We start from the raw sequence: 26,780 nt of genomic DNA on the forward strand, positions 1-26,780 counted from the left end.
AGAAAAAATCACTATTTGAGTCTAATTTTATACTACGAGCTAATTTTACTCCACGGTTGAAGAACTGTAGAAGAACTTGCTGAAATACTGGAAGCTGTTTCTGTGAGGTCTACTCAGTGAAACGATGTTTCAGTTACTTCATTACCACAGATGTTTCAAGCTTCATGGAAACCTCCCCTTGCACCTACAACGTTCCTTACAGTAATTATTGCATTATTGGACTTTTGTTTGGAATTAAAGAGTTTGCTTTAAATAGCTAAGTGTATCTCAGTGATAAGATTTGCTGATTTGCCCTTTGTTGAAATGCAAACACAACAAAAACCTTGAAATTTCAACTGTCATTGTTTATTACTGTTTTGGCTACATTCTCTACAATTTCAGCAGCATCTTAAAGAGACAGTTAATGTTTCTTATATACAATGAAAACAAAATGGCTTGCAACATCAGAAACAAGAGCAACAGTTTAACTGTACAATACTAAATGAAAACCTGTAGTAATACAGCCTCCTTTTTTCTGCAACATGGACAAAATTACATATAGGTATTCAGCATCAAGAAAGGGATAGTAAAAAGAAGAGTGAATGGAAAGAGATACACTGCTCTGAAAATTAAGTTTCTACCATACAAGGCAGTTAGAAAATGTTTCACATTTTAAAATATCTGTACAAGCCACAAGAAACATTTCCTTGTTGATAGGAACTTCTGGAAATAGAGAATAACCATGAGAAACTTCTACATCGAGTATCAATGCGCTCTGCAGGTTGAGAACGCAATAAGCTGACTTAAAAGAACTGTACTGTATATTGCCAACACAGACCTGTTTTACATGCCTTGATCCTTAACGGGTTACCTACTCTGAATCTCTCTCTAACATACAGTTGACTTGCACCTTAAGGAGGTCATTTGATTCTTTCGCAAAAGGAAAAGCAACGTCAGTTAGCAGCAATTAAAAGCGCCTGGAGGGAGACTTAAAAAAAATACAATATCCAATTAGAAAAAGCCATACTTTAAACATTTGTACAGGAATAAGTTGCTGAAATTTAACTGAAAATGTGACATCTGTACAACAATTTACAATAGAGCTAGAAGGGAATTTATCATTATTCCTGCATAGAACGTTATACGTCACCTGTCTGCATTTGGTTTTATACTGTTGCTTGCTTTTATGAGAAGCCTGGAAAGTTTCACAAGTTTCAACAGCACAGCAAGTATAGGACTTTTAGAAAATCGAGCGGATTTCAAAATTAGCAATCTATTTCAGAAATAAGTACCAGGAATTCCATATCACCCTTCCAATCTAAATTCATTGAAACACCACCACATTTTTTAAGGTACAAGCCTGAGTTGCCAAATAAAATACTGTAACTTTGTCTGAGGAATCCGACACAGAACGTTATCTTTGACCACCTCACGCTCCTTACTTTGGTTTCAGAAGATCAATGTCTTGGAAAGATGGCAGTTTTAGTTTATGATCAGGCATAGAATTTTTCCTGTGTTTTCAAATTTGCTCACTACTCTTTTTTTAATTTAAATAATGAAAAACTACCCTTCATGTTAGATCTTTCCAGTATCAATCAAATGTACTTTAAGTATTAAAAAGATTATTTACAATGTTCCCCAGAAAAAACTAAAAACCTTTTCTTCAGTCTTAAACACAGTATACCTGTTAGTGTGTAACAGGCAGTGTCATCCTTCAATGTTTAAAGGTATTTCTCGGAAGGGTACATTTATTCACAGTCCATGATTCTTTCCAATCTTACAAATGACACTATGTAGGAGGACCTCAGTCTGAAAACACAGTTATCAAACTCGTCCTGTGTAAAAACACTCAAATGCTTTCAAGCTCAAGTCTGCATCTGGAAACTACACAAAGGTATCATGCCATTCCTCGGCTGGAGAAATTTCAGTACGAAATAATGCTTGAAGTAGGTGGAGTAGGGGATGCTGCTAGCCCAGTCATATGCAGGTTTCCTGAAGAATTGGATCTCCTCATATGAGGCAGAAGATAAGGATCATTAGCCAGCTGGTGGACATCAAACCTATCCTCTTTTCGGTATGCTAAACAGCGTCGGATAAAGGCCTAGAAAAGAAATGCAGAAACTTACAGCAACATTCCAAATAATCACATTTGCTTACGAGCAAATCTGTGTGTCCTCCCGGATATTTTTTTACCACTTTTTACCAACAGAAAAATGTCATGTCCCAGCTTCTACAACCATTCAAGTTGTGTGGCAGACAAAGAGTAGCTGGAAGACACAGGCACAGAGCTTCAATGCCAAGGATGACCTTTGGAGGTGGACACTACTGTGTGTGCCATGGCGGGACACGGCAAAGTGGGAAACTGGGCGATGACAGCTGCCACACTCAACAGGCATTACAGAGCTAATGGATTATTTAAAAAAACACTACCTAGCTGGAACTCTTTTTCCAAGAAAAACTCGATCCCATCCACTTAAAAATATCTAATCAATTGAAAAACTCTGTAGCTGGTTTCGGGACTGTTCTTGAGACTCTGTCACCCTGCGTTTAGGTCCATGTGATGCCTGCCAATCATTTTGTGCTGAAAGCTTCTGTCAGGTCCTACATCTGGCATAAACAGAACATTTGGTCTCCTGAGAGCTTGGGCTTCAACATTTAATGATAGAAAATCCTTATTATTGCTACAGAACTGATTAGGACATCATTACTTAATTTAGAACTTAATTTAAAAGAATTACATATCTTTTCTTTGATAAATCTGTTCAGCTGTTTGTTCTTTGCTCCAATTAAAAACTGGAGATTAAAGGAAAAAAAATCTATAATAAAAGCCCCAAAGAATCCTGCTAGAATTTACTTTTATCATTTATACAACAGAAGTACAAAATAAAAGTCGTGCACATCTGTTAATATACATTCACAAGATCTTGGACATTATGGACTTTAATCAAATTCCCCACAATAAATCTTTTGTCGGAAAAAGTGTTAAGAGTTGTTTTCAAGATCCTCAGAGTAACAGTTTGTGTCCAAAATGTCTGCAAAACACTTCAAGATTCTGTGGCACTGAAGACCCACTACTGAAATACAGAAAATACGAAAAACTGAAGAGGATCAAAGGACAGTTCCAATCTGACAACCAAGTAATGATGCCATTTCGGGTTCTGTATTCATTTCATCTCCACATTTTCCAAATCAGAATTTTGGTTTACAACCTATTCTTTCCAACTTCCATATAAATTTGAAAGACAATTTGGATTTGACACAGTCATCATAAATGGCCTGAATTTACAAGTTAGTCTGAAATTGTTTTATAACAGTTTCACTAGAGAAAGATTTCTCCCTCCCTCTTACAGCTATCATGACAATGAGAGAGGAGAGTTTAATCTTTCAAACAAACTAACAGAACATGGAATACACAGAGAATGTAAACTAAGTTGCCAATTTTCCATGCTGAACTATCTACTCTCCCCTGACATCCTCTCTATAAAAACTACTAATGACAAAGAAACACAAAGTGAAAAGATGGGGATATAAATTACTGACACGTGATGTTACCAGTTATATGATGTACATTTGTCAAATGGATGCAAGGGATATGGTTTTTCCAAATGGAGGTGAAAAAAACAAAAACAGCAAACAAACAAATCAACCAACAAAAAAAACCAAGACAAACTACAACTCTTCTATCGAATTTTCATTACCCTTAACTGAAACCCATTCACTAAGACTGCTGTTAGAAAATGAACAACAGAAACATACCACAAATTGTAACAGAAGTTTTATGTACCCAACAGACTTACTTTCTTGGGAATTTACAGACTCTAGAAATACGTTTCCTTTCTTTTTAATCTTCAGAAGTTAAATCTTAAGATTCCTAATTTTTTTGCAGCTTATGTCCCAAATCTAAGTATTTTTAATCAGTTGCTGAAACTCGAACAGGCATTGTACTATCTTGGCTTTTTTTTTCAACAAGCACTTCACTGCTGCATCTGGCCATGAATATATCTTTCAAAAGCTGGGACAGTTTTGCAAGCAAGTGACACATATATCATAGTTTCTTCCATATTCACAGAACAGATTCGTGTTATGGATGTTCACAGAAGCAATCATTTGGGAAACCACATTAATCTGCTTCTGAGTATCTGCAGAGATGAGTTTGATATTACAGATGTTTCAAAACAAGGTTTTTAAATGCAGGAAACATCGCCATCCACCCCTTTGTGTCATATCAACTATTTTGTCAGTCTTATTTCTTGAATCAGTATCAATAAATCTAATTGATTCTTATTCTTCAGAATTTATGTTTCTAAACTTAGCTTTGAGTTAATATACACATGATTTTTCAGGGGGAACGCACAGCGTTAGCAGGCATATCCTTCAGGTATTTGGTAGTCAAATAGTTCTTCAATAGGACTGCAGAGAATAGCTCACTATTTTCAGAAAAAGCTTGTTACTGTTAGCAGAAGTATTTCACAAGAACTTCTAGCAAGACAACCTGAGACACAAAAAGCCCTCTGGCAAAAGGCAAAGCAGACAATTTATGAGGCAGCTTACTTTAAAATAGCTTGCAAATTTTGGTAAAGCACATAAAGTCTCGCTTTGAAGTACACGAGTTTGAGAAGTCCTAGAATAAGTTGGCTTAAATGAAAACATTAAAATACTAGTTTTCCGTTATACTTTCCTACATATTTAGTTACTACATTGTACCACATTCTTAAGTTAGCAGCAATTTTACATCTGAATCCTTTATGATGAATGTTTTAACTGCTTAACTCAGAGATTACACAGAAAGTTACCTTGGCTTCATTGCTTACAACAGGTTTGACAGGGAACTGAACTTCTGTGGCTTTTAATATTGTATTTTCTTGTAAGATATCCTGCTGTGATTGATTGTGGCCAAATGGCTGGAAAATAAGCACATGATTTTCTTCATGAGAGTTATCCAACTACTTTGACTTCATAAATATTTATGCTACAGTAAGTTGTTGCAGTGTTACTACAAACTGTTAACCATTTTGTAAATAAAGACCTTTCAGTCAAGATTTTCTACATTTCTTGCAATATCAGTGCACACTGCCAAAAAGCAATTTTTCCATGCAGATCTAAGTCTTTATGACTGTAATTCGCAGTCTACGTAAAACTGGCATTTACACTAAAACTCTAAGATTTTCAAACAATATTTTCCTTACCTTTCTACCATAAAGGCATTGGAAAAAGATTACTCCAACTGACCATACATCAACCTTATTAGAAATCTTTGGTGGCTCTTTGCCAACTACAAAACATTCTGGAGGCAAATACCTGGAAAACAAAACAAGCGTTTCAGTGTCTGCAGATAGATGTATGGCATCACTAGAACTTGTGCAAATATCAAATTATACAAGCACTTCATGTACACATCTCTCATCTTTTGACATCTGCACAGTTGCTTTACTATCTGTATTCCAATACCTTGCGTGCCTGTCAAAACTGACATTACAGTTTTTTGCACAGTCAGTCCAATAAAGGCTCTATTTCATACAAGCACAAATACTAACATTCTTTACTTAAATCACTGATTACCACTTTAAAAGAAAAATTAAGATCCTAAGTTAAATATAAACCTTCACCTATCAGAGCAAGAAAAGGTGAGAGCCATATGGGGCACTTTACAGTAAGGCTTGGTTAGGAATTAAAGACAACGTGGAAAAGGCTTAAAGATCCTTTAGCCAAGTTTTTACTAAGAATGATGACATTAATCAGAGGGACACATGGTAGACAAAGGTGATTGTTATTGTCATTCCTATAATCTGCAGGAAGCCATACTTGAATAGTTGAAAGTTGAGGAAGTTCCTGTGCCATCTCTGAACTACAAAAACGGCTGCTGAAATGGAACTTCCTTTAAGATGACAAGTAAAACCTCCCAAACATAACATTATGGAAGCAGTTAAGTATTATTAACTGTAATATGTGAAATTGAAAAGGGCATAAAAACCATTACAGCCAACTACAGACCAGACATTCATTCATCAACAAGATGAATAAGAAATTTTTAAAAAGCATTTGTGGAAATGGAAACAAGCAGAAAAATGAGATAAGAATGCAACACAAATTTGAATTTTACACAGTATCACAAAGTCTCTTCTGGAATACTCATGTATAATTTTGATTACAACAATCAAGAAAAATGAGCTTAAAGTGATGCAAAGTGCAAAGAAAGCTACTGAAACAATCTGAAGAACAGAGAGCCTACAATTCAGGGAAAAAACCAATTGAAGTCCATAAAAACACCAAAGAGCAAGTACTAGGAAGGGAAACAAACTTACTTCAGGGAGGACAGTGTTGGCACAGGAAGAAACAAGTATAAACTGGCTACAAATAAACACAGTCTATAAATCAGAGGATTAGGTTTCTAATGATCTGAGAACTGAGGTTACGGAACACACTTCAAATCAGATTACTGGGGACAAAACACTAACTAAATTTAATACAAACGTCTGTACGTTTACAAAAGAGATTATATGACCTAACTGCCTGGAAAGGCAGGTAACCAGACCTAGTGACTGAGGAAATCCCTTCCACGATAATGCTGCTGACAGTTTGTGCAATCTGCTCTGAACAGACTCTTCCCTCATCTCAAACTCACTCAAAATACTTCCCTACTTAATGAAGATTTTGGGCTCTGGGAAAGTGTGAATCAAACTCAAGAGATTCATCATGAAACCATAATGCTCACAGACCTATTTTGATTGCTTAGTTTACAGCAATCACTAGTACCTGGGGCTTTTCAGATGAAATCCAAAGACCAACATTTTTTGACATACATTCCTAAAATAAAATACTTAGGTTGGTGTTTAAATAGGTAAAGCATTAAAAAAAGAGAAGGAAAAGCCTAATGCTTTTAAAAGGCTTCAACTTGAATAATCACCTTTTCACAGCATATGCTAACTGTTATTTGTGCAAGAGTATGTGTGTTTTCCAAAAAATCCGAAGGAAAAGCCAATGTAGGCTTTCTAGTCCATCCACTCTGACACAGCCACCATGCACCCAGGCTCAAATTGCTACTGTGCCATAAAGAAGCTACATCTTTAGAGAGCAAATTGTATAAACAGCTTTTCTGTAAGCAATGAGATGCTTATTGTCATTCCTGTTCTGTAGGCAGCTCTAAAACTTGACGTTTTTGGGCAAGCATGCAAGTGCACACAGAAAACAAATCACAGCGGCTGAGCTGTCACTAATCTTTAGGATGGAAGAGTAAATACTCTTTTGTCCTAAGGACATTACCTGATGGTAATCCCTGCTCTAAGATTTCCAAGGACTAAGCACCCACACTTAATCATCATAGCTCTGTCAAACTTCTTCAACCATCTGCAGCCAAAGATGAAATACCTGCTTCTTCAGGGAAATGATGTTTCTAAATCATAGTGATCATCTCCACATTTAAAAAATATATATACACATAAAAATAAACAGCACACACTCACATTCTCTTATTTGCTTGATATGTTACCACTGTAACATTTGGGAATATCAACATACACAGTACTGCACAAAAATCTTTGTCATCTGTATTCATATATTCAATCCTAGCTCTCTCTCCAAACTGGCTTTATAAGAGAGCATTTATGAAACATGAACAATGACCTAGAATCTAAACAGCAAAATCAAACCAGGCATTACCAGTAAGTTCCCGCCCCCTGTGAAGTTAAATCCATTCCATCCACACCGTAGCTATCATCATCCATTATTTTGGACAGGCCAAAATCAGTAATTTTTATTTCTCCACATGCTGTTCCATCCACAAGAAGGATATTACCTGTCCAGGAAAAAAAAAACAAACCAACAAATCACAAAAAAAGAAAGTTACCTCAAAAAAGCTAACAGAAGGCTTTATTTTAAAAATCTGAATACATTTTTTTGGAACATCTAACTTCATGAGGGGCAAGTAACAACTTTACATAATCTTTATATCCTCAAGTCTAGAGTAACTTGACTACGACTTATTTCAGCACACACTCAGGAACTCTTTAAGTTATCTTTACCATCTGAAACGGCTGGATGGATGGTGAGGAAACACCAAGCAAAATGTAGCAGTATATCAATTACAGTAAAGTAACAGAACAAATGCTACAACTACAAGTTTTGGGGCTTGCATATGCCACAAAATTCTGCCAAAAAACCTGCTGCAATACTACAAATCTTACTCCATGCAGTACCATAATTTGACATAAAAAGTTATTTAATGGAAGTTCCTCTGTTAACAAAAACTAAAGAAACTAAGAACACCTTCTGTAGAATTCCACAATATGAAAGAAATCTATGTGAACTGTTTATTACAACACAGCACCAAGCAAACAGGCTGGCATTAAGAGGTACGTTACAAATCCCATGCTTGGAAGTGGAGTAGACTAAAGTACATACAGGATACAAGCATCATTCGTGCAAGGTGGTGAGCAAGGCCATTAAATAAAGACAGAATACATCCTTTATGACAATGCTTATTATTCACTGTAAAGACTTCTGAAAGTCCTATTTTGAAGTGCATATGCTGGGATGGTGGAAGTGATTGATTACCTGTTTCAATTTTGTATCAATTAAGAAACGTATAAAGGAAAAATTATTTGTAAAAAAGTTATGACAAACATTCTTTCTAAGAAAAGACAGATGATTTTGGCAATAAAACCAGAAATAAAAGTATATACTTTTTCAATTACTTATGATAAGCCTGGCATAGAGATAATTTTGGTATTTTTAGGCTAGAATTACAAATAAAATTAAGTATTAAAAACACAAAAAATACATTTTTAGTCATAACATTCCTCATTTACCTGGTTTAAGATCATAGTGTATAATAGGGGGCTTGATCTCATTGAGATACCGTAGTGCATTTACTATTTGCATTACAATGGACCTAGCTTCCTTCTCTGACATTAATTTATGTTGCTTGAGATAGAAATCCAAGTCATTGCCTTCACAGTATTCTAACACCGTGCAAAACCTACAGTAGAAATCAGAGACAAAGTTAACGTATTCAACCCTGGCAAGTTTAAGAACAGCTAGCTGCTTGAATACTAAACTCTGTGAATGAAATTGTTAACAGAATACATGTAAACTCGTAGTTTATGAAAACTGAGATCAATCAAAACAGAGAAAATGCATCCATATTGACAAAAGTTAAAAGTTTAAACTCCTCCTTATTTACGTAGGCACATTTCTCAACAGAAAAATGCATTCACTGTCCCTTAAGATGTGACACAATCATATGTAAAGAGGTGCAGTCAAGTGACCATGGGCTACACTTATGCTAATAATGCTTCTGATGTCATTTAGTCTTCAAAATTTATCTGAGCTACAGTAGCCTTTCGCAGCTGCCCCGCAGCAGCCCTTGTCTGCTCAAAACCATGACAGCACTGCATGTCCACTTCACTTTCAGGATATCCTGTAGGGAGGACTTGATAGTCAAGTGTTGCAAAACAGTTTTCATCACTTTGTAAAAGGCCTGCAATATTTAGCTGAGACAAAATTCTGCGAGTAGTGTGGGAGTCTTTTTACGTTCCTTTAAGGAAACCCTAAACGCTTTTTCTTCAAATACTCTTCATTTCTGTTTCTCTAAAATATGGCACTAAAATTCTTGCCAAGTTCTAGAAAATGTATAATTTAATGTACTTACGTATCTGTATCCAGGGAGAAGTAGTCATATAGTTTAACTATTCGGGGGTGATCCAGTTCTTTGTGTATTCTGTACTCTCTGCAGGCATGTCTAAAAGAAGATGGATACATTAACCTTCCACAATCAATAAAATGCTGTTCAATTTAACATATGAAGCGTAAGTCATTAATATTTACTTGTGGTAGTTTTCTTTCTTTTCATCCCTCCAGCTTTTGTTAAGCTGGTGAATCTTCACAGCAGCATATCTTTGTTCATAAAGATCAAAAGCCTAAAAAAGAAACCCACAAATATGGGAAAGTTATAACCAAAGATGACAAAAATAACACCCAATGAAGGGTGAAAAAAAAATTAAGACTATCACATGTAATTCACAAGTCTATAGGAGTGCTACCTCCCTCCACGGGTTAACTGAAGTTTGCTCAACCAGTGTTTAAAGAGTATACCACATTACAATCCTCCTGTTTAATCAGATTCCTTCCTTCCCTCTGAAAATTAAATGTAGAAATGTGCATGGCTCAAACATTAGATTTATCAGACCCAACATACTCTACCTTGTACACTTCACTGAAGCCACCTCGGCCAAGTAAATGGAGTAACAAATACCGTTCATTCAACGTGGGGTGATCTTTAAATCTTAAGAGAAAAAAAAAGAATTAAATTCTATGTGAGATATACAAATAAGAGACTGAACTGTAAACCTCTTGGTATTACTTCTCAAATGAAGCTCTTTTTACTATCAGTAGATAATATGCTGAACAATATTATACTATGGCACCTTATGGTTACATGTCACATGTAACCTTACGGTACAACTCTACAACATGGCCAGACTAGTATACAAACGCTATCACACCATCATTGTCAAACCAGTTAATCCTGACAAACTTTTTGTTACTTTTCTCTATTTTCGTGAGGATAAGACAAGTAGTCTGAAATTTAAACAGGCAATACAAGGGTGCTCTCTTTGTTGTGCTGAATTTTAGAGAAGTCTCAAACTTCATCTTTATAGAACAGAGGAGAAGGATATTCTTCCCATTTCACAAGAAACATAACCAGACCTGTTGTACATACCTGCCTCTTTTGTTATCTAAGAAGTTAACATATAGCAAACAGTAACATGAAAGGAGTGAATATCTGCTTGTACTCTAATCAAAAGCAAGAAGAAAGCAAACACTCCTTCCAAACAAAAATGATGCTGTAGGACAGAGAAAAGGACCATACTTTCTCCTGAAATGTGCAGAAGACAAAATACATCCTTCCATCTAACCAGAGGGAAGGGAGGTGAATACCCATCACATTTCTAGTGCAATGATGAAACAAATACACTCATGGATCTAGCTCCAGCTGCCAATTATACTCCATAGAAAACTAGAGGGTTTAGGGCTAGTCTGCCAATAGGTCATCCCATCCTTCTGTGTTCCCTACAGTTTTGGAACTACAGCCACAGATAGTCAAGTATTTGAGGGAAGACTTATATTCTTGCTTACTATGCCCTTTTAAAAAATATTTTTTTCCCTTTTTCTCACTATGAAAACAGACATAAAAAAAAAAAAGATTCACAGTAAGTAATGCACTCAGTGTGGAAGGAATTTAGAAGTAGCATCATTTGGTGATTCATGTCACATGACAATTATTTAAAACCACACTGAACAAACTCAGTTTTGTACTTCCTTTGTCTTTCCATTACATGTATGCCTCTAGCAAGGCCAATCTTGTGAATCTTACCACGTTCCCTCACCACTGATGCTTTTGCTACTGTGTGGCTCTCAGACCTGCACCTTGCAGGCAGCCCCAGTATCACATGGGCTCTAAACCTAGAGAGAGAAGCCCTAACCCACATTCTCAACTTGTCCCGTTATCCCAGTACACAGCTGTGAAGAACACATGCAGACATACCAGTTTACACATCTCTAAACTGGGCAGTATTTCTTACTCTTCATTCTCAAGGTTGGAATCCCAAACAGGATTTATAATTGAGATGCTCAGGGAGGGCATTCAGGGCTAGAGGGACATGGAGGGGAATATTGCTAAAACAAGGATGAGTGCTCAGCTCTGCACCACAGCTGTATGCTGAAAATCCAACAGGATTTGAGTTAGGACTCAACGGCTGCTTCAGAACTCTCTCCCTTATCAAATGGCCAAGTTCCCAAGATATGTTTCAGGGTAGGCAGCAGGGGCTACAGACCTAAATTACTTCTCCATTGCTTCTGTCTTCTATATTATGGGTGCAAGCTGCTGCTTGGCCGCTTGGTAAATACTCAAGTCCAAACTGCCACAAAAACATGAGCACACAGTATAAAGCTTTTTGTTCTGTACCATAAAATATGTCAACACTGACCACTGAAAATGAGAAGTGAAGTTGCAGTATTCTGCTTGTCTCTGTCCTGGAACTCTGTTTTCAACTGGGACTGTTATTTGGACTTTCTTTGCCCCACATACAAAATATTTACACGGCCATAGCCTGTAATTTTTCTGTGGCATTTATTCCTTCTTGCTAAACAATCCCTTTTTTAAACAATGCAAACACCAAAGATTGAGAAAGGTTATCATTTAACCCATGAAGAATTGCTTCTTTGTTTTCTGTTTGGTGTTTATTTTACAACTGCTTGCAGTGAGACTTTTTTTTTTTTAAAGAAAATATCCTGCCATCAAATTGTAAGCATCAACACTCATTATCTTTCATATCCAAAGCACAACACCGATTTAGCTATCTGTTAGCATTATAGCCACATGGTAACAAAAACTTCTGTATTCCTGCAGGGTAGGTATGGAGGCTATTAAAACAGTTAAGTACAATTTCAAATTCCGTTGCTTCAATATTCTTAAGTGTCTATAATATAGTTCTATTATGTCTAAAAAAGAAAATAAAATCCTGAAGCTGTAAGGCTATGTCGTGTTTTAACTCCAGCTAGCAACTGAGTTCTATGCAGCCACTTGCTCACATCCCTCCCAGCCCTCAGTGGGATGAGGAATCGTAAAATAAAAACAGTAAAATTCATAAGTTGACATAAGAACAGTATAAGAATTAAAATGAAATAAAATATATCATAATCTATCATCATTATTATTAAAAAAGGAATGTAACAAAAAAGAGAGAAATAAATCCCAAGAAAAGACAAGTGATGCATAATGCAGTTGTTCACAACTGATGCCCAGGTCATCCCTGAGCAGCGATTCAACCCTCCTCTCCAACTCCTCCAGTTTATACAATGGGCTTGACATTCTATAGTATGTAATATCCCTTGGGTCAGTTTGGGCCAGCTGTCTTAGCTATGCTCCCTCCCAGCTTCTTGTGCATCTCCTTACTGGCAGAGCATGGGAAACTGAAAAGTCCTTCACTTCAGATAAGCATTACTTAGCAATAAGTAAAACATTAGTGTGTTATCAACATTGTTCTCACACTAAGTTCAAAACACAGCACTGCACCAGCTACTAAGAACATTAAGCCCATCCCATACAAATCCAGGAGGGGTGACTATTTCATAAACATTTACTAGTGCAGAATGAAAGAAGCTCAGTCCCATCATCTCTTTCCCTCAGCTGCTTCTTCCACCCTTGCACTGTCCTCTCATAGCCACACAGGCATTTTTGGAACCGGAGCAAAGAATCAGACCAGGAAATAGATGCAAGATTAAAGTTAATACAGAAAAAGAAACCACAGGAGCTGGTTTAACTTGGATCAATTTTCAGCATCTGTTCAGTAAAGAAATGCCATCACAGGCACATGAAAGGAAACAGAAGAAGGGCATGAAGTAGTCAGGCAGAACCAGTTCCTTTCAAGCAACAGTGTCAGCTAAAAGTGTCAGTGAAACTGTAGTGTTAGTGTTGATCATCATGGAACAAACTTTTTTTTTTTTTTTAATTTATATAATTATTGCTTTCAAATCTACATAGTAATAGCTAATACTAAATAACAATTTAACATTAGAATATATTGCCACGCAAGTTGGGAAGTACAGAGTAACATTTAACATAACACAGAAGACTTTGCATTTGTTGTTCCTACTAGAAATGAAATTACAGTGTAATAAAACTAAAACTAATTTTAATTGCATCACAAAACTCCTGCTATTGCATCAAACCTCCCCACCATTTTCTTGCATTATTGTCAGCTAAGTGAATTGCATTAAGTTCCCTTACAAGTATTCTTATTAGCCTAGTATTATCATCTAGCAAGTTTCAGCTCTCCCACACAATAAGTTGTGCATGTAAGTTACTTCTCGCATATTCAATAAAATCATGAATAAGTTTACCATATTCTAAGTAATACTGTTTTCCCTAAAGTTTAAATAAGTTGGTGTTTAAAAGAAAGAGAATTAAAGAAAAATTTACAAGTGAGCCTCTCCTCTGTGATTTTAGAGCATTATTTTTAAAATAGGCAAGCAAAATTAAGACACTAAATCTCTTACTGTGAATTATCTTCATTATTTATTCTTTTCAGTTCTCTTATGTGAAGATTCCTAACTCTTTCCAAACGTTCAAGTTCTGCTTGTATTTCAGCTTCCTCCTGCAAATGAAAAGAATGAAATATAAAAGCTCATTTACTCCTTATTTGAAAAGGATATTTTTACCCCTGCATCAACACTAGTGGTGATGGAGGAACATTACATTACAAAACCCTGCTGAACTAGAGGAAAGCGCTGCTTTTCTCTTAAAGCCAGATGAATTCTGAAAGATAAGGCAAAAGCCAGTTTCAAGGAATCTTTCTGTCCATGAACCCACAGGTAATGGGATGTTCATAGCTTTGTTCTGCACTGTAGGGATGCTATTTGAAATGAGAGGCAGCTGAGTTCCTCAGCCAAGGAGAGAAATTATCTGGGAAGCTGTCTAAAACTGATGTACAAAGAAGAGAAAACTGAGATATGTGCAGTTACAGATTTTGTACAAACTAACAAATTAAGAAAAGAAATTTAAAATACTTTCAGGCCTGAAGTGAAAATAAAAAAATGAATAAATGAACAAGTCATTACAGTAGAAACATTCTTAAGGTGTTGATACAAGACACCAAAAACAAGCTAATTTAAAAAGATTCTTCCATTTGTATCTTATTAAAATTACAAATGCAGAATGTGTATTGCCCAAGACTTTGAATGCAATTTCAAAAGAAGCATGTCAGCTATGAACACAGTCCCTAATTTCAGCACTTAAAAGTTATCTCACCTTTATGCTACATATTAGAGCTAACACTGAAATAGTTGTTTATTTAGATTCTCTAAAAAAGCAACTCATGATGCCTAATTTCTGGAAACCTATGTACCTATACTTGAAGTGAGAAACATACACTGATTGAAAGACATTGTACAAAGGGTTCTACTAATTTCAGAGTTAGTACTTCTAGAATTCAAAAGTTTGAATAAAGGGGAGATAAAATTAGTCCATAACAGAAAGCTCGTAATTGTGGAATTATTCTAACTGAAAGGTGAAAAAAAAGCCTGGCATCTGGTATGTATTTTTTCAGTAGCAGTGCTAGGGGAAGCAGTGCCCCACATCATCTCTCGTTATTTTGGCATAGCCTCCTGTACAGCCACATGGTGAACCAAACTGGAAAACTAATAATTAAAAAAAAACCCCAAAAAACCAAAAACTTGCAAGCCTTACAAAAAGATACATATTTGAGTTTTCTGTGGGTTTTGAAAAAAAGCTAGATCCAAGCTCCGATCCAATTGATACTGTGACTTCACAGTCTAATGGTGCTGGAAACAGCAACAACGCAGCAAGTCATGGCAAAAGAGTATGGAGGCAGAAGTCAAAAGAGAGGAGAGAAAATGCTGTAAAGCTGGTATTTCCAAACACTGTATAGCATAAAACCATATTCTGAAACAACTGTATTTATATAATCTAAAACACACATTAAATGACCACATTTCCAATGACTTGAGGAGTCCAGACCAGGTTACTTCAGTGAGTATCTTTAATCTCTCCCCATAAGCTAAGGAAAAAAACTCTCATCCCAAAACAAGATACTGAATGAATCTCCATTACGAAAACAAACAAACAAAAAAATCCCTACCAAACCAAATTCCTACTAACTTAAAAGTTGCACAAAGTAACATTAATCTGTGAGGAGATCTGGGTGGATCATTTGTTTTTCCTAACATATAATGGCAAGGCCTGGGGTTTTTTCCAGTTTATGCAATGTTAAACTCTTTAATATTTAGATTCATTCTTGCAGTTCTCTGTTAAGCACCCTGAAATGATACGCAGCTCCTCATAATCCAATAGTCCTTTATAAAGAATTCTAGCTCCTCTTCCCCTGCAAAAGGCCACACACACATACACAATTGCCTATGTTCTTTGCAAAGGCTGACCAAAAAAAGAGAAAAAAAATCCATCAGCTATGCCTCTTTTGGGCTTTTTTGTTCATATATTATGCAATTCAGTGGTTCTCAAAATGTGGTTCATAGGCCAGTGTTAGTCCAAAGAGAACTGGCTGGTTGCATTGTTTCCAGCTGTTATTTAGGACACTCAGGCTGTGAATACCTTTAAGCAAGAATGAACCAGCTTAGCTGCCTAAGGTCACTGCTACATAAAAGGAAGTAAGAAAACAAGAGTCTCTCTCCAGGACCAAAGCTGCTAGCTGGAAAAGAATTTCCTGGGGAGCAGACGGAAAAGAGAACTGGTGGTGGCAGTATGTACAGGGCACCAAAAATAAGAGCACCAGGAAAGCATCTGGAGTGAAAAGGAAGAGGAGCAGACCACAATACAGCATATGCAGAACGAAAGAAGAAAAAAGAGTAACCATCAAAGAAGCCCAAGGGAAGAAACATAGCCACGTAAAAAGAAGGTAACAAAAGTGGTTTTCTTAGTTAACGACAAAATCTGTAATGCACATAAGAATCAAAACACAAATCTGTATTTTCATTATTATTTTCAGATATATTCAAACATGACTTGCTTAGAAAGAACATTTGTTTCCCTTGTGGCATTTAATCAAGGAATTTCCTTCTTACAGAGAGTTCCAACACTGATGCTCAAGGTGAGAACAAAATTTGGGCATTAAACTACTTTGGAACCTCCTCCTTTGTAAGGCCCTTGAAATTTCTGTTAGACTTTAAAAAAAATTAAAGCATGGAGAAAACCCTACAGAATTTCATGTGAAGCTGGTGCTAACTTCTAAAGCATTAACAATGAAGAACTATGTGGGTAGTCTACTTCACTAGTGTGAACAAGTTTACAAGCAGATTCCCTACCAAATTCAAGCACTTTCTCATATCGAATGGCAGGGGTTGAAAGCGACCTGTAAAGACAATTTAGTCCAACCCCCTTGCTGAAGAAGGTCCACCTCTATCAGGTCCTACAGGGCCAGGTGGGTTCTGAAAACTTCCAGAGAAAGAGACTCCACATCATCCTTGAGCAGCCTGTGCCAGGGCTCTGTTACCCTTAGATACACTAAGATAGTTTTCCTTATGTTTAAGTGGAACTGTTTGTTTCAGCTTTTGTCCATTACCCCTTGTCCTGTCACTTGAGACAATAGAAAAAAGTGCTGCCCCATCCTCTTGATGAACATCCTTTAAATACTTCTAAGTATTACTGAGGTCTCCTCTCAGTATCCTCCAGGCTGACTAGTCCTAGCTCCCACAGCCCTTCCTCATCAGTAAGAGGAAGTCAAGTCCCCTGATCATCTTCGTGTCCCTGCGCTGGACTCTTTCTAGAAGTTCTCTGTCCCTCTTGAGCTGGGGAACCCAGAACTGGACACAGGACTCCAGATGAAGCCTCACCAGGGCAGAGGGGTCCAGTTCAATTTATTATAGTAGGATTTATAACATATGACTTGTGTATTTGAAGAGAACAGGCATGAAACATACTCTTGTGGCATTTCAAGTTGAAAAACAACTATGCTCAGTTTTGACTTAACATCTCAAGAACTACTGCTCTGCAAGTACTTTCCTTTCTCACTTGTTGATATATTTCTGTCTGCTTCATCTGTACTTTCTTTTCACAAGTTATTCCTTAAAAACTTTGCTTGAATAAGCAATAGTTTGTTAATATAATTATCTCATTACATAGACTTATTAGAATGATGGGCTTGAAGAAAAAGTAATGTCTTTTTTTTCAAAAGTCAAAAACTGGAGTCAAATATCTGACTGCAAAAATAATTTAAGATACAAAGATTTTCCACAGAAGTAGGAAAATTATATTCTCTCTTGCAATAGGCAGTCTGCTGATAACATCTAAACCAGACATTGTAAATATTATATTAATTCAGCAATGCAATGCTTTGTAAATGGGACTTTTTTAAAGGTCAAACACTAACATAATGGGCCCATATACCAAACTTGGCTGACTCAACTTCCTCAGCTCTAAACAAGCATTGGTGGCCTTATCACTGTTACCACTGTTAGATGGATTCAAGTACAATGTTACACTGGATGGAATCACTACTACTGCCCTGTACTTGCAGTGTTTATAGTAAGTTGCACAAAAAATGTCACTATCAGGCATAAAATTGCACAGCACTTTCAGGATTGTGTTTGCCCTCTCCTTATTTTGATAGTAGCAGTTTTCATGGTTTTGGGCATAGTAAAAAACATAAGTTAGATAAACAGATCATCTGTACCTTTTTGAGATGTCCTAACCGCAGTTTGAAAATTTCTTCCTGTTCATGGTACTCTGCTAGAGTCAAACTGAAAAAAATAAAGCAAACCAAACATGTAAGTATAATTTTTACATGAAGGTAAACAAAACAACAGCATTCTTACTTAAATACTACAGTAAATACAGTCTCTTATGTTAATCTATTACCACAATACCAGGACTACATTTTTTAATCACTTGAACATCTTGGTTTGTAATTTCAGGATCAAAACATACTTACAGAATGCCTCTATGTCTGGTATTCTGGAATATTATCTGCCTCTCGAACTGGACAGCTTCTGTTCTCTCAGATAGCCTGTCAGATTATCTGGGTGAATCCTGAATCATATCACCGTCCCAGTATTTTAGCTGATGCTACTCCACTGCTTGTTTCTCAACTCTAACAATGAACTGAAGGATAGAGATCCAAAAAACAACTAGACAAGACTGGTAATGCTGGATTTTTGAGCTGTGATTTAAAGAACGTAGTGCAAAGCCATACATTCCAAGTTCATTAACACTACACTTTGTATGAGACCACAAATTCAGTCTTGAATTGGCAGCTGACTCTTTCACTAGTGCTCTTTTCATCTTCATTTGAGAAAAGATTTCTGCCTACAATTAATTCAGTGGTCTCTCACTGGTAGTAGACTTGCTAGGACACAAAGTCAGTTATCATCCAGAGGCTCTAGACTGCTCACACGGATTAGTAGCTAAGAAACCTACAAATTGACTGTGTGCAGTATCCACCTGACAAAAAAAAAAGAAAAAGACAGAAAAGACCAACCACCAAAGAGAAGAAACTGAAGAGATTTCTAGTTCCAGGTAAGAAACCCTACGGGTATGATGAAGGAGAAAGAAGTATGGTCTTCTTGAAAGGATTCACACAAATCCCTACAGACTAAACTAAACATTTAATTGTTTTGCCTAGATCTATTATTTCTTGCACGATGCAAAGCTAGAACTAATAGTATAATATGTTTTCACAAGTCTACATTTCAATGGATTCAATTATCAACTGTTCTTGGAACATAAGTTACACAAACTTCACAAGGCCTTATACAGGCTGCTCACACTGCAAGTCTAAAAAAATTGAGAGTCGCCAGTAGTTTCCCCAGAAGCGAGGGACATCAATTCAGATCTCCCTTACAGCAAATGTCAACTTTGATAAAATCTGAAGAAATCTAATAAAACTATCAGACTTCTTCCTTTTTGAAGTTCACCATAGACTTCAGAATTCTAAACCATGTGTTTACCGCATCTCAAAAGCTCTAAAGGAGTGCACCTTTTCAGGAAAAAAAACCAGTGGTTCTGAAGCTTTCAGAGCCCTTTTTCTTATTCCTGATTATGTAAATACTGCATTTTGCTCCTCCTTTTCTCACTTGTCCAGAACACAAGATTTGAGTTCACTGGACATTTTACATGAATATTAGTGAAATTGCTGGATTCTTTTTTGAGCACAGCACCTGAATTTCCAAAACCCTGAAAACAGTTTCACAAGACAGCAAGTGCTTCGGCAACTTTCTGGTCAATAATGCTGTCCTGGTTGCAGCTGGGATAGAGTTAATCTTCTTTCTGGTAGCTGGCACAGGGCTCTATTTTGGATTTGTGACCAAAACAACATTGATAATAACAGGAATGTTTTGGTTATGGCTGAGTAGGGTTTGCACAACATCAAGGTCCTTTCTGCTTCTCCCTCTGCCCTGCCAGTGAAGTGGATTGAGGGGACACAAGAGGCTGGGAGTGAGCATGGCCAGGAGAGCAGACCCAAACTAGTCAAAGGACTATTCCATGCCATAGAGTGTCATGCCCAATGTAGAAACTGGGGGAGCTGGCACAGAGAGGAGGATCACTGCTTGAGCACCAGTCAGTGAGTGGGGAGCAATTGCACTGGGCATCACTTGGGGTTTTGCTTTTCCCTTCTCTCTCTTTTTCACTACGTTTCTTTTTATCACTATTATTGTTAAAAAATATTATTATTATTAAAAATATTATAACATTTAATTTCCTTTTAGTTATTAAACTGTTCTCTCTCAAACCATCTGGTTTAGTTTTTCATTCTCTGATTCTCCTTCCCCACCCCACTGCAGGGAGATGGTGAGTGAGGTGGTAGCTGCGTGGAGCTTAGTTGCTGTTGTTAAATCATGAGAAACACATCGAAAACATGTCAGGTGACAGAAACATCCATGACCATGTCATATCAGAATTTGAGAAGGATGTGAATGTAATCCTTTTTTTTAAGAAGCATCATACAAAGTTACCCTGCACCTTATTTTTTTTCCCATTGGAATGAAAAGCAGCCTTGTATTGCAGTGCACAGACATCCCTAAACACTCTGAAGGCAATGGAGTGAGGAAATTTGCCTCTCCAGGAAAAGGAAAAGGTCCCTTATTACCAGATTTTGAGACTGAACATTTATATTATTTTGCTGGCAGAATCTCCACTGAGTTTGGATAGTTTACACTACATCTTAAAAGAAGCAACATTAAAGCAAATGTGAAATAAAGTGTCTCTACAGCTAGGAAAGCTGGCAATACATTCTCTGTACAGTCCAGATAGTAAGAAACCTAAGAAAACAATACTCCAGTTCCTCCTCTAATACATCTGCTACATCTATCAGAGAGGGCATCAAGGCCACACTAGACAATTCATAGCATCATCCCTGACATTTTTTCAATACTTCTACTCAAACAGCGTAACATGGATTAAGTTCTGAATTTAAAAAGGATCAATGCCAATGTGTGCGAGGTTGAATATTACTCTTCCCAGATTGTCTGCAGTATAAATTACAGGTTTGCGCATTTCCAGAAATGCAGAGAACAAAATTTGTCCTTCTGAGGAAGAAGAGTATGTAGGTGGCTTAGAAAAGCTAAGCCACAAGTAGACCACACCAAAAACACCATGACCTTCCAGAATCTTCATGGAACCCTGAGAGCCCTAAAACCATTGATCACCTGAAGAACGAATACAATATAGCAAATAATGTATTTTTTATAAAACCTCAGCCATCTACGCAGAGTTTTGACCAAGTGCCTAGATAGTTCTAGCAAGTATTGTCATCCAGAAAGCTCTTAAATAGCCTGCTAGAACACAGAGCACAAGTTAGAGGTCATATTGAAAACATTAAGATTTGAAGTCACTCCTTCCCTGTATCCCAACAAATGACTGTTTTCCGTTTTTCTATTTCCTTACAAATCTAACTCTATTAGAGGCACAGCATGATTCACAGCAATTTAAAACTGTTGTCACTGATCACCACATTTTGGAGGAATGCACATTAAAATGCTGAACCCTACACTGAGATAGTTAGTTTGAGTTTTGTTTGTTTACTTATGGAAAACAAAACTTTATTCCCCCATATTCAGAAACATTTACTTTGTTATTTAGAAGCAGTAGTTTATTGCTCAATCTATAAATATTCTGTACTTTATATTCTTATTAAAAAAGCAGATAACCAAAACAATGTAAAATGTAAAACAGTAACATGCTGATTTCTGGCTATAGCCTACCACCCCTCTGCACAGGCAGGAAACATCCAACCTAGAGACTTCTTCCCATCAGCCCATCACTTCCTACCCACATCCACCTGCCGCCTCCTAGGGGGCAGCTGCATGCTCGAGGCACCTCCTGAAGACATAAGTCACCTAAGAGATGCCATCATTTCCTGCAGAATGGGTTAGTCCTCCATCACCTGAGACACATAGATCTCATCTGATGTGGAAGAAGCAATGTTGAGGAGCATAGAGGAGGAACGTTGGCCAGAAACAGGCTGCTGTCATCCACTAAATGAACATCAGCTGGATAGTCAGGCTTGAGGCTAACCTGAGGAGCAGTGCACAAGGGCAGCCAGGACCAGGTTGCATGAGTTCATCTGGTAGCAATCTGGTTCTGACGATGATCTTTTCTGCTCAAAATTACAGTTCAATAAATGCTGTATTTTAACTGTCTTCAGCCACATGAACTGAAATTCCCCAAAAAGCACTGGACACATTTCATGCATGCAGTGACTTTTCCCGTGATGTGTAGGGCCATCATGCGCCACCTTTGCTTGTTGCTGGAACAAAGCGTGACAGCTTACATGACCTGAAAAGCCTGATTGTCACCAATTTCAACTTTTCTGATTGGCAAAAATATGCCTTCCAGCCCTCCAACAATGTTTCCATGACCAAATTTCAAAGGCTTTGACACAGTGTGCATGGGTAAACATAACCAATCTTATCTACATTTTTGCCTCACAAGTTCAGACAAAACCTTCTTTGATCCAGACCCTCTTACTAGTGAGTACAGGTAAGACAAAAAAAACCAAAATGGCCCTGTGCTTCTTGGTTTTCATAATGATATAGTGTTGCAACCATTTCTCCCTCACACCTTCTCTCAGTATCCCATCCTGGATACACAGGCACAGCAGAATGTGGCCGCGCCCCCAAAGAGTCATACATACACCCAATACAAGTTTTTGGTTACAATTTCTGAAGTGCTCCAGTTCCTACAAGGACAGGCAGATGTTGACCAAGTCAAAGCTTTTCATAAGGTCTTGTTACCATTGTTTCCATGTACTGTTTCCACATTTGCCTTACAAAGAGACTGTCTCAGGAAAGGGGCTGTCTTTACCTGTCCTGTAAAGCCCAGACACGTTGGCACTTCAGCTTGAAAAACCTTCCAAAAATACTTCTTTTGTTCCACATTCCCTCTATATGCTGCATTTGTTCAGCTACAACAAACTGTGCCAGCTCTCCTTGTTCTCCCATTTCAAATTGTATGCATGGAAAGGGATGCATGCAGATGCCCACAGAGGAACTGGGAAGCAGAGGAAGAGGTGACTGGGAAGTAAATACAACTGACATGGCTGAAGCTGCACAGGAAGGGCTATATGACAACTAAATAAAATGTTGCTCCTAGAAAAAACTGTCTAATGTCAGAAGAGCTGCTTCCAAGACATGGGGATTAACATTATAATCTCTTGTCTCAAAATAAATTTGGAACAGAGCTTTTGAACATATTTTTCCAGGGCTAAGAAGGCAACCACTACTTCAAATAAATATTTCTTCTTTAAATAAATTTCAACGTGTTTCATTTAAGACTAAAAAAATGACTCCGCTCAATAGCAAAAACTGAAACTCTCAAAACTGTAATTACCTTTTAGCTTTGGTTTAGGCCACAAAAAGGGAAAGCATGATGGAAAAACAGGACATAATCTCATCTTTAGACTCATCTCTTGGATGTTATTTAAACACCAAACCCACCATTCACTCACAGGACACTGGCAGATGGCCACTTTTATACTAATAACTCCAGTGGGTAAAATTTTGCTTTTAAATAAGTATCAGAGACCATAGCATATTCAGCTAAACAAAAACAATGCCTTTATTAAGAAGGCTTCAGGCAACACCTTCAACACATTTCAAATCAGTTAACACCTGTTTTCAGAAAGGGCTTCAATAACACTGCTTGTTACAAAGCTATAGATCATTTTGTCTTGTCAATACCTGCAGCTGGAGACATTTTCTAAAGCTAACAACACAGTGGTAAGACACTTGTTGCTAACATCTGCTAGCGAGTTGTTTGTTTAAAAAATATCTGCTCAATCACTTGCATATATGTTATACTGATTTACTACTGGTTTAGTTCATTAATCTCTTGCAGCTCTGCATTTCCTCATGCCTCATATAAACAGAGCCTCTTCCATTTGGCTATACTAATTAAGATCATTACTTTTGAAATAATGCAGGAAAAATGAGAAGCACAATGTAATAGGAGGGAATCACATACAGTAGATGACAAATGAATGGAAGTGCGCAATTAATAACTGTCTTACCAAGATACACAAAACATATTTAATTCTGTACTGAGAAGCAGAGAGGAGTCAATGGATAACACTGCTATACAAAATTAAAGTATTCTAAATACAAACACTCAAAAAATCCCTTTCAAGTAAAGGCCTAAGAGCATGATGCAGCTTAATGATTCTGTGACCTCAGAACACATTACAGACTTTCTCAAAGGTCTGAAACAAAATGTATAAGCTTATCGTAGAGGCAAGTAATCTCATATCTAGATTACATAATGACCAAATTAGGATACTTAAAGGCAAAACACTTCTGATTCACTAATGCCTAAAATTGATGCTAGCATTAAATATGAAAGGTCAGTTCTGACTGTTCTCACAAGCAGTGAGGATTTTCATGTGCCCTTTAACATGTAACTGGCTGAGCCTAACAAAATCAAAATTTTAAAGTTTTTTAGTCACTTGGAAATTATTTAAAACTGCATAACACCAGAAACCATTGCAAAGTCTGTTATCAGGAATTCATCTTGCCCTACTTAATAATTAGAACACGTCTTCTGTATTTTTTTTTCCCAAATGCATATTTTAGCACCTCTTAAAGCAGCAATAAGAGTATGGAAATTTAACATCAATGAAGACATGGCCAAATGCTGTCAAATAAAGTTTTGTAAATTTTTAGGTATTTTCCATTACTTAGATGGTACTTTAAATAACAAAAGGTATATTTTTAGCAGAACGGTAATATTTACTATACTATTCAGAAGTACTAATTATAAGAAGAAATGTTGGCACCAAGCATTACTCAACAATCTGAGCAACAATTCTTCAGCTCTTTAACAAAATACAGGAGGTAACACTAATCAAGACTTGCTTACCTTGCCAGCCTTATTACTGTATTTTCCAATATTTCTGACATAGCCAAACAATTTCACAATGTGAATTTTAAGTGATGCATTATGCAAACATATGCAGCCCTCTTCAAACCAATGGTCCAAACACATGTATATGGTGGATCTAACCAGAGCAATTTATTTGTCCTCCCACCCCTATAGATATAAATTACTACTTTAAGTAGTAATTTATATCTATATAAATACATAGATAAATTTGTATCTATTATATCTGCAAGTGAGAGGTGACAGGTGACCCTGTTTAATACACACAACTTCTGCAATATAACACAGATGAATTTGTTATAGATACACTATCAGGTTTAGTATCAAGGGCAGTAACTAGTATCTCCAAGCAGTAACTTCTTAAAATACTCAAAGTCAATGTCAGGAACACATCTGTATGTGCTTTGAATTGTGCCATTCTGTCTGCAGGAGAACGCATCACTTGAAAAATGGAGAATTCTTTGATTGCTCTCCATTTTTATGTTTAAACGACAAAAAATTTCAACATTGTCAATATGTGAAGTGGGATCAGTAACTTCTGACAGTTGCTCTCAGGATCTAGCATTCAGAAGGGGATTTTTTTTTGCATTTGCTTTTAGACACATCTTCAAATACTAAAGACTGTAAAAAAGCTGTCCTGTCAGCTAACAACTCTTATATGAAAAATTAAATGATCTCTAACTAAAGGAGAGGCTTCAAAACCAATGTGGATCAAGAAAAGTTCAATAGATATCAGTGACATTACAAGAGTAGAAAATCAGAATAAGGATTCCTCTAGATCAGAGAAACTGAAGGAACACTACACAGACACAGAATGGGCCCTTCTCTGGTGACTTCACCAAAAATAAATCGGGTAATTGTACGACATCTTCATAGGCAGTGGTGCAAATTTCCCTAACATCAGCAAGTCCTCAGTGAGAATATAGCTGCTGAATATACTGAGTGTCTTTTTATGCTGTTATTTGAATAGAACTCACACAGACAATATCTGAGAATTTATGTAAAAGACTGATTGAAATGTTAAACTTACAGCTGTGGTAAATTGGGTCTAACAAAGGGATCGTTTTCTGCCCCATTCACAGCTTTATTTTTCCTCTGCTTGGGTTCAGAATTGGCAGATGGTGCCTGAGAATTATTTGTAGTTGGAGGCTTTCGCTTGGCCAGGAGCTTTCTTTGCCTTTCAATGTCTTCCCTTTGTTGATTCACCCATTCTTGCTGCCTGGAAACCCCAAAAAAAGCTTTATTAAAGTTTCATCATTTTGCATTTTTCAAAGAACTGTCGTTTTAACTGATAAAGCATTAAGAAATGTTTAGAAAACTTACTACACACGTCAAAAAGTTTCCTAGAATAAAAACACCACAAATGTTCCTCCTGAGGTAGAAAAATTTTGCTAAAGTTTTGGCATAGTTTAGTTTTGAAATATGTGTTGGGTCTTTATTTGTTTTGGGGTTCTGTCTTTGAAAGTATTAGATATGATTTCTGCACTAGAAAAAGAAAAAAAAGTATCTGAGCTGGTAGATACTTTGTTTTATACCATCAAAAGAAACTTAGTAGAGTCAATAGAGAGTACTTGATTTTTGTAGGCCAACTACTGAATTTGATCTGACTGCTTGCACGTAAGTCATCAGTTTGTTTGTTTTCAAACAATCTCAGCTTTTATGGAAAACAACATACAGAGTTTTTAATATTGTCTTGAAAAAACCAATGCCCTAAGCAACCACATAATGCTGAGGCTACTTATTGCCCATCAAAAAATAAAATTGTGATGAATTATTTTTTTCCCTCTGTCTTTCTCCAAAGACTGAATCAGACTCATTACCCAAAGAATACCTTTTGAGGTACTGCATAACTGCTTTACCACCGTCTCTCATGGTCTCCCAGAACACTTTCCTTGGCCCT

At 36.8% G+C, this 26,780-nt stretch overlaps 1 protein-coding gene across 2 annotated transcripts in view; it reads right to left on the reverse strand.

The window, feature by feature from the left end:
- Nucleotides 1–323: 323 nt before the first annotated feature.
- The window catches only part of TLK1 (tousled like kinase 1), a 71,195-nt gene continuing 44,738 nt past the window's right edge, over nucleotides 324–26,780 (reverse strand). For both annotated transcript variants that reach the window (XM_062005017.1, XM_062005016.1), the window contains exons 11-21: nucleotides 25,911–26,099; nucleotides 18,183–18,249; nucleotides 14,035–14,132; nucleotides 10,177–10,258; nucleotides 9,802–9,893; nucleotides 9,626–9,715; nucleotides 8,784–8,953; nucleotides 7,636–7,771; nucleotides 5,166–5,277; nucleotides 4,773–4,880; nucleotides 324–2,080 (exon numbers count right to left, since the gene is read on the reverse strand). In XM_062005017.1, coding sequence (XP_061861001.1) covers nucleotides 1,904–2,080; nucleotides 4,773–4,880; nucleotides 5,166–5,277; nucleotides 7,636–7,771; nucleotides 8,784–8,953; nucleotides 9,626–9,715; nucleotides 9,802–9,893; nucleotides 10,177–10,258; nucleotides 14,035–14,132; nucleotides 18,183–18,249; nucleotides 25,911–26,099 — 1,321 coding nt within the window. In that variant the 3' untranslated portion in view covers nucleotides 324–1,903. The remainder of the gene's footprint in view (nucleotides 2,081–4,772; nucleotides 4,881–5,165; nucleotides 5,278–7,635; nucleotides 7,772–8,783; nucleotides 8,954–9,625; nucleotides 9,716–9,801; nucleotides 9,894–10,176; nucleotides 10,259–14,034; nucleotides 14,133–18,182; nucleotides 18,250–25,910; nucleotides 26,100–26,780) is intronic.

This window comes from Colius striatus, chromosome 11, assembly GCF_028858725.1.
Source record: "Colius striatus isolate bColStr4 chromosome 11, bColStr4.1.hap1, whole genome shotgun sequence".
Lineage (NCBI taxonomy): Eukaryota > Metazoa > Chordata > Aves > Coliiformes > Coliidae > Colius > Colius striatus.